The 9,188-nt window shown below is 30.4% G+C and overlaps 1 protein-coding gene across 1 annotated transcript; it reads right to left on the bottom strand.

Moving 5' to 3' along the window:
• Nucleotides 1-414: 414 nt before the first annotated feature.
• LOC132949435 (nuclear cap-binding protein subunit 3-like) lies at nucleotides 415-3,979 on the bottom strand. The gene is made up of 8 exons (XM_061020321.1): nucleotides 3,225-3,979; nucleotides 3,060-3,157; nucleotides 2,860-3,002; nucleotides 2,617-2,783; nucleotides 2,384-2,552; nucleotides 2,112-2,300; nucleotides 1,031-1,220; nucleotides 415-962 (listed from the first exon to the last, which is right to left on the bottom strand). Exons 1-8 carry the CDS (start codon nucleotides 3,366-3,368, stop codon nucleotides 578-580), a joined length of 1,485 nt encoding a protein of 494 aa, XP_060876304.1. The 5' UTR covers nucleotides 3,369-3,979; the 3' UTR covers nucleotides 415-577.
• Between the last annotated feature and the right edge of the window lie 5,209 nt (nucleotides 3,980-9,188).

Below are 9,188 nucleotides of genomic sequence, written 5' to 3'. Positions count from 1 at the left end.
TATATGGATGTATATTAATTATACTTTAATTTATGAACATTAATTTTTCATATAATTACACTGGTTACAGTTTTATTTGTATTATAACTCATAAGTCATATTAATTGATTAAAATATTTTATATTTAATAAAATATATTCATTCACACAAAAAAAAACTTTTCACTGTCCAATTATAATTCAGATACATTTACTATGTTAAATGTAAATTATAATTTAGAAAATCTTTGTAAAAAAATACTAAAAATTATGTTGATAGATAATTCATTATTCATTATTATAAATTTAGTTTAAAAAAATCACCAGATTTATTTAATTTTAGACTTAAAAACAGAATAGAATATAAGTCGTAAATGTTAAAAAAAAAAAATTGTTCAAAAGCTTAGGAATAATTATTACAAATTAACACATTAAATATACATAATCACACAACTGATTGTGTTTTATTTTTTCACAACAATAAAATAGAAAAATAAATTGTTGTATAAATATGTTAAGAGTTTATAGATTCATTTTTAAAATGTATCATTAAGATTTATGAAAATCAAAAACATTATCCATGTTTCATAATGTTATTATTAACGCCGATTTATACGCTTATATTTATCATTATTAATTTGTATCTGGAGTGGAGACACAGAACGAGCATTATAACGTTGACTATGTTTTCTATGAGGCCCAAGTCTACTCTTCACGTTTCTCTTTTCGTACACATCTTCATCACTCGTGTAATCGCCATCATCTTCATGTAAATACTGGCGACGTGGAATATCTCGACGAGTTGCACGGCTAAATGGAATATCAGTGTATTCCTCGTCATTAACATCTTCAATATCTACTTCAAGAGACTCATCATCAAGATACTGATGCGCTTTGGCAGCGCGAATTGCTTTGGCTACTTTAGCAGACACCAAACGTCCATTGAGACGTTCTCGCAAGTCGTTGGCTATATTAACTTGATGTCTAATAAAAAGGAATAAAATGTAAATGAAAAGATTTTATTTTTATACATTTTTTCTAGTTATTCAAACCTTGAATTTGAACTTGAATTCAGACGCTTCCTTGTAGTAGCTTGTGTCTCATCGTCTGCATACATACGCATTCTTGGTATTTTGCTCTCTCTATACCTAGCATCATTATAATCATCGTCATCATCTTCACTAGCTGCACCTGATGATGATGTGGGCGGTGGTGGTGATGGAGTACGTACTTTGGATTTGTCTACAATGATTAACCACACACATACCAATTATGTAAGTATACAATAAAATGTTTAAAGTCATTACATCAGTAATAATTGGCTACTATGAAAGAAGCTGATTATTTTATTTAAATGTTATATCCAATATTTTATTATTATTCTTAGGTATATTTTTATTTTTAATTTTTAACAAATATTAAGTTTATTTATAAGTTGTTCACTCATAGAACAAAAAAAAAAAAAATTCTAAAAGCCACTGCAGACTTTTTTCTTCAAATAAAATCATTAGTGTAAAATTCACTTAGTCAATTTTAAAATGTTGACAATCCTTCCCAACAAAAACTCCATTTCAGTAATAAAACATTTTGTTAATTTAAAATTTGTGATGGGTGCTTATTATTATTTTATATACTAAGGGCCGTTCTTACAATGTCCGGTAAACTGTCAGTTAACGCTAACCAACTGATAACAGATTTTATTACCAACAAAAATTCAGCTGGTTAAGTATCGGTTAACTTTAACCGGACATTGTAAGAACGGCCCATAGAATATAATAACATTGTTTACTCAGGATACTCTCATATCAAGTATTATTTCAACTGAATAATACAATTATGTCACCCATCCGTGAGCTAATAATGCTGGATTATGCTAGACTGCAGCACACATTAGCAACTGCAGTTAACCACCGTGTCAAACTATATTATAATTTATCATATTTTATCTGGATTTAAAAATAATTAAAATATATTTGTAGGATACTAAAAGGAAAATTCACAAAAAAAAAACCAAAACTGCACGAAAAACCAGACATAAAAGTATAAATTGTTTCCTAAGAGTTAAACTGATTAAAGCAAAATTGACTATGTGGTTCACCTTTAACACTACCACAAAAAAAACAAAAAACATACATTTAGCATTATCCATAGCATTGTCATATTGGCTCCAAGTTTTGGCAATTGCAGTCCAAGTATTGATTCCTGGATTTTTGGCCAATTTCCACCGAACGTCATCTTTCAACATTTCATCTCCGATATCAGGATGGTTGATGACTGGTATAAACTTACGTTTACGACTTTCTTGAGAAAATAATTCATAATCTAGAAAAAAAAAATAAAATTGCATAAAGTTATTTGTATACTCATGTATATTAAATAATTTAAAATATTTATATTAGTGAGACCTCCGTCTTCTACATCAGCACTTTTATTCTTTACATCTTGTTTGTCATACACAGTACTGTATCTCATCAATATGCACTTGGATTTTTCATGTGGCTTAATCGCTTTTCGCCACATACCTGGGGGCAACTCGTAACCCACACAGCTGACATAATCTTCTGATACTAATACCTACAATCACATAAAATGTGACAAAATAACAAATACAATTTTTTAAATATGAATTTGCTCCTACGTCATCTTGATCCATGTGGTCATCGTTTTGATTTTCATTTAAAGCTCCATGTTCATTGTTTAATTCATCATTAACTGCAGACGTAATATGTCTTAGCTCGCGTATCGGTCGAGTTAAGTCCAATAACGCCTTAGTGGGCATTCGATCATCCAGCCATACAACATTACCTAGAAATACCAACAAAAAAATGTGATGGAAGATAAAACATGCATAGAAATGCTTAATGACAAACAATCTACTAACATTCGGAATTTGATACCCATTCCAAAAATTTAGGATCGTATTTATCAAAATAATCGATTATATCTTTAGTGGTCATTCCCATGACTCCGTGCAAATGTAAAGCATTCAGCTGAATGTCTTTGTTGTTTTTGTTCATGCCAAGACTGAAAAGCAAAACACACTTAGACTTGCTAAACTCTACAAAATCTACCATAACATACCTGTTTAGAATATACTGGACTTGTTTGTCTGTGATGTCTGATGTGGGCTGCTGATCCGAATTGGACGCGGAGGCTGCTTGGAACGTATTTCTGTTCAACTGATTGGGAACACATCAGGATCAGTATGTAATTATGTAGGAGGTTAACATAAAACGAGGCACATACTTTGGGTCTGTTGAGCTGTGCCATCGGCTGGCTGGTGCGCGCCGACGTGCTGTTGTCGACTGGCTGATTGTCGTCGCTGTCCAATAGTTCACCGGGTTCCAGGAAACCCTCCGACAGGATGTCGTCGGTATCACTGTCCGCCATCGTAATCGTCGAATAAAGTGAGAGCTCCTGTTCCTGATGTACAAGCTGCTCCTCCTCAAAATGTCAACTACGTACTCGGTTCAACGCATCTTCGGAGACGTCAGACGAACACGATGAGCAGATCGCACTACGGTAAGCTTTTCAGTTCTCACCCTCTCACCCGGACAGCGACTAACGACGGAGCCGTTATCAATTGTATAATAATAATTATTGAGAAAAAATAGTCGTTCGCTACGGTTGGAATTTGAGCACCGCGAATCGTGATAATACAGATTACCGATAGAGAATAGATACTACGAGCGGGCGTCGTGTAAAATATCTACGTATATTGCGCATTATTTCGTTTGCGCTTCGAAAAAAAAAATGTGTCTTAAGTCGTACCGTTGTCACTTGCTGTCAAATACAACTTTGTATCATGACCGTCCTGACTACGACGACCGCATGATAAAACAATTTAATTGTTTTATCATGGACGGCCAAACGACTTTATACGGCGACGGGTACGGTGCGACGGTACGACCATAGAACAATACGACCATACGACGCCCAACTCCCGTCGAAAAGGACCTGCTATTAGTAGACATGTTATTCGGAATAGATTCTTTTGCGAACGCTTTTCCTTTCGGCTTTAATTTACACATATTATTCAGTATTATTTCATTAGTATTACATTCGTAAATCGTCGTAGACTAGAACGATATTTAACGAGTAACGCTTCAGTGAATTTCTGCCCGTCGTGTTGGTAGTAATTCGGAATTCCGTCGCCAGTGGCCGCTCCCGTTATCACTGATTACAGAAAACAGACAATGAACGTCACGTCGTAGCAACACATGGCAACACATGTAACACAGATAGTATACTACGGTATTATAGTAAATCGTAAATGGTAATGGTAAATCTGAAATCGTACTTTTTACTAGCGACTAGCGATCATTGCACTTTTCGTTACTGGTTACCTCTGTTACCGGTTAGTTCATAGTTGTTTTACCTTTTATTCACAAAATAAAGAAAATTGGCGATTGCAAAAAAGTCACTAAGTAAAAGTACCAGTCATGTCCACGATACTATCTTAAATCGTGGTCGTGTCCCAGTAACAAAAATTGAAAAACCAAAACACAACGGCCTATTTGTCTGTTACCGCGCTAACAGATAATACTAACAAGGAGATTAATGATATTTTTTTATTAACCGCATAGGTAGTCTTTGCAACCTCTTATTGAATTGTATACCGTAAATAGTAAAAAATACGTATAAACACTATAAACTGAATACAACTATTTCTTTTTGGGGGCCCAGTTGCTAATTATAGTGTGAGCAGGGCATAATAGTACAAGTGTCAAGTAACAAGTAGGAGAAGGTTTTTTTCGGATTAATTGCGCTACTATACAGGTAAAAACCTAACTATTCGCTCTTCTTAAAAACAATGGGCTCGAACGAGGCCACGGAAATGTTAGTAATGTTACTATTGATCTATCGATATAAATAATTTGTAAAATTGATCGAAGTATACTGAATATTACATCTGATATTATATAATATAGCTTATATTATCGTAACACCATTATTATCCTTAATAGGTACCTATAAGTATAAATATTTTAACAATCCAGCAACTACATATTAGAATTTGATTTACATACATCAACATTTTAAAGAGAATCACCTGCTGAATAATTTGCAATAAAAAGTTTGCATCCCCACAAAATACTCCTAAAGTAGTAAAAAATACCAGGAATTTGAAAATATGGTCTTTATGAGTATACGTAAAAATTCTAAAAATCATGATTTGAATAAATGTATTTTTAAAGGAAAAAATAGTGTAGAGCCTTTTTTTGGGATCTTATTTGTATTTTATTATAGGGCCCTTATAAAAACTGATCCATTGGCCTTTGGTGTGCCAAGCCGACACTGAATTTAGATTGGTCGAATGTTTAATTACAGAAAATGATATTACACTATTACCGAAACCCGAAACCCGAATAAATGATTCGCCGATTCGGGTGCTAAACCCATTAGCCCACAAATTATTACATCAAGGTAATTTTCTAAAATATTTAAATTTATTATAATTACCGACCTCGACATTTTCAACACACAATTTTTTTATTTTTGAGAATTATGAATTTTGGATTTATATTTATGTTACGTTATAACGGTTTAAAAATATATTTGACAGTTGTAACAGTGAAAATTAACAACCATAAATTTTAATGTAGGAATGGATAACTGTTGACTAGGTAACTACATAGTACATACATTTACGACTGTATAATAATATCAGGGCTACAGTTTTTATCACCTTAAATTCACTTGGCGTGATGTATAAAATACGTGATCCCGAACAATCCAAACGCTGTCTTATTTTCACTATGTCAAGGTTAAAATATATACTTATATTGCCTATACCATGCGCCGGCAAACACCTTAGGTTTGCGCGAAGTATTTAGGTAAAACAATATAATACATTGTAATAATATTATTATGAATAAGATACTATCTATTGTAAACCTTATCTATATTATATATTGTAATAATTGTCGAACTATAATAGTTATAGTTATATACTGGAAGTTCTAATAAAAAAAAAAAAAAAATATTATTATGAATATTTATATTTTATATACACCTCATATTAATAATTATATTAGTATCTACACCTATTTTTATCGTAGCCAACTTTTACAATAGAATACATGGATATTAAATATTTTACTTTATTTATATGCACTTCAATATAAAATGGTTGTTATCAAAACTCACAGTAAGATCCAGAAAGAACTAGAAAGTCTAGAATAACTAATATTTTATAAATTATATTATTTTAAAGTTTTAATTCTCAACTATAGCAAATAATAATTTATGTCTGTTCTATAAATTCTTTGTTGAACTGGTTTTAGCTAGTATTATAAAGCATCCGGATCAAATGGAAGTACTAGTGTAGTATGGTATGAAATCAGATCAAAATACCCGAATCATGATACGACTTATATGGAAGTATCGGAGTTATATGGAAGCAGGAAGCACCAGTCAGATAGAAGTACTTGAATTTGATGGAGGTATCTGGATCATATGTAAGTATTGTGGAAGGGGAATATGCACAGTGGTGCTCTGCCAACGTAGGCTTTGTCACAGTTAGATGGGGTGGTTATGCCATCGTGTGGCGGGGGGGGGGGCTGTTCTATAAGTTGTATGTATTTTTGGTTTAGTCTTTTTTTTAACTAATAATATATATTATATTATATTTTTGTTGGGGGAGCTTTGAGTGATTTTTAGGGGATAAGCCCCCCTCCCCCCCTATTTGCGCCACTGGGTTTAGGTTATGTCTTATAGTAAGTCAAATAGACTAACAAATAATAAAGGAATAATAAAATGAAAAATACGAATACGAACTTTGAGGTATGCTTTTTACATGACAGTGGCAGTAATAAATAATAATATGATTTTTTCGAATAAATAAATTAAATTTTATTTTTTTTTCCTTTACCCGTGGAGATTTTTTGTCACCCTGGTTGATAACCAGTAACCACTGTCTTAGTGTGTCCTATGTCTCATTGTACATATAGGTATTTTTATATTTTTAGTTCCATAATTATTAATTTCTGTTAAAATATTAGGAATATTATTATCTATCGTATGAGTGCCACATTTGAGCTTTTACTAATATTATGTTCATAACAAATTATCATACAATAGGTACCGTTTTTTTTTACATATTTTAGAATTACTAAAGGTTATAAAAAGACACGGATTGTTATAACACTATAATAGTAGGTATAAAATATATGCAAGCACACGTTTTAACAAGAAGTTTTGACCATTTTTAGACAACTCAAGCTTTGCTTAAATATAAAACAGTTGTCCCTGCAGTCGGGTTTACTATTTATTCTGGTGTTTCACTTTTTTACTATCAGTAAGTAGTAAATAATATTTAATATATTATATGGGTGGTCATAAAAAGTAACATTAATTTATTGTTCTTGAAGCATATTATATATATAATTAGATGTAAGTACCTACCAAATATATTATTATATATACGTCTTCCTGTTATACCGACGTACCATATCTATTGTATCTACTTTAATTATAAAACATATTTCTACTTTTTATATCCTATCAATTATTGTTTTTATATGAACTATAATATAGATGTAGATATAAAAAAAAAAATCATTATTATCTTTTCATTTTTCAAATATGTAACTATAACTATGTCTACGGGCTTATGTCTATAGTTGATTTAAATTTTTTCTATGTATATTGAAGTCACAATAACAGCGATTAATAATTTAGAGCAGAGATTCCCAAACTCTCGTGACCCAAAAGTGTGTGTTATGTTATATATTTGGTATATCGCGGAAAGTTTTGAAATATAGGTAAACAATTAATTTTTTTTAACAAATTTTTAAGAAATTTAGAAATGCCAAGCCATTGTAAAAAATGTTTCATAAAAGAAACTGGATACATGGCACTTTTATAGAAGTATAATATTACATTAATTTAGAAATATCCAACAAAACCTTAATTCAAATTCAAGGAATATATTGTGATCAATTAAAAGCTCTTATAGTTTACTTATATGATTGAAGCATTATGTATCAAATTTAAGGAAGTGCAGTGACCTACATTATGTAACAATAAAAATAAATCAAATTTTCCTAAAATGAGAGAGAACTTTAAAGAATATGAGATGATAGAAAAATAAATTTCCAGATGATTGATTTTTGAGATCTGAAATTGATATTTTGGTGTAAGTAGTTGATATGTCAGTGAAACGACCAAAGAGTTTGCTTCCAAAAAGTAAGAAAAAATATTGAAATATAACATTTATTTATATGAGTAATAAGTTAGGTACCAATATTTTGCTTATTATATTATTATTACTAGTAAATTATTTGTCCCCGTTCTCTAAATTATATTAATCTACGCTGAAGGTTATATAACAACAAAATTAAATTTAAAAATAATTATTTAAGTTTATATTGAACGATTTGAAAAATAGTATAAAGATCACAATATACTTTGCCATTTTGTGTTAGGTACCTACTATTTAAACCCTGTTTTTGTATATTACCTATTTATTATTATTAAGTATACCTACCTGTCATAATATGTAGGTATAATACGTGGTTTTTCTAAAATAGCTTTTAGTTTAATTGAAACATTGATAATTTTGTAATAATTATGCGTTTTGATATAATTATTATTATTTTCATACTTAAAGGACTTGAACCTGTAATTTTTCAAATTAAAAAATAACACGCGACTTATATGTTAATGGGTGTATATTATTACAGAGTACAGACTATCTACTTTTAGTGGAGGATGATAGTGGGGGCCAGCGAGACGTACGTAATAAGTAATAACTAATAACTAATGAGTTGGTACCTAATCGAAAAACTGATTTCTATTGCAGACCTCGATTCCGTTAGATCAGCAGTATCAAATGGTATCATAACTGTAGTTGGTAAAAGGTAACAATTCACCAATATTTGAAAATATTTTTAATGATTATGTTAAGTAAATAGTAAATTAGTTAAGTTGTAATCGAAATAATTGTAATATATTTAATTTACTGGACCTACCTAAATACATTTTTAAAAATTATTTATTATACAATTTCATATCTTTGAAACACAAAAAAATGTAATTCATTTTAAGGACAGATAAGCATAATTATTATATTATTCAAATACTATTTTAATTATAATTACAAATTACTTCAATAAACTTTAGAGTGTTGTATTTAATGAAGAAGCAAAATGTCTAAAATACCAAATTAAGTACAAATCGTTTTTTTTTTTTGGTTTTTTTTTCATT

Source organism: Metopolophium dirhodum, chromosome 7 (genome assembly GCF_019925205.1).
Source record: "Metopolophium dirhodum isolate CAU chromosome 7, ASM1992520v1, whole genome shotgun sequence".
Lineage (NCBI taxonomy): Eukaryota > Metazoa > Arthropoda > Insecta > Hemiptera > Aphididae > Metopolophium > Metopolophium dirhodum.
The sequence above is the reverse complement of the archived record's forward strand: the minus strand, read 5'-3'. Positions and strand labels throughout refer to the sequence as shown.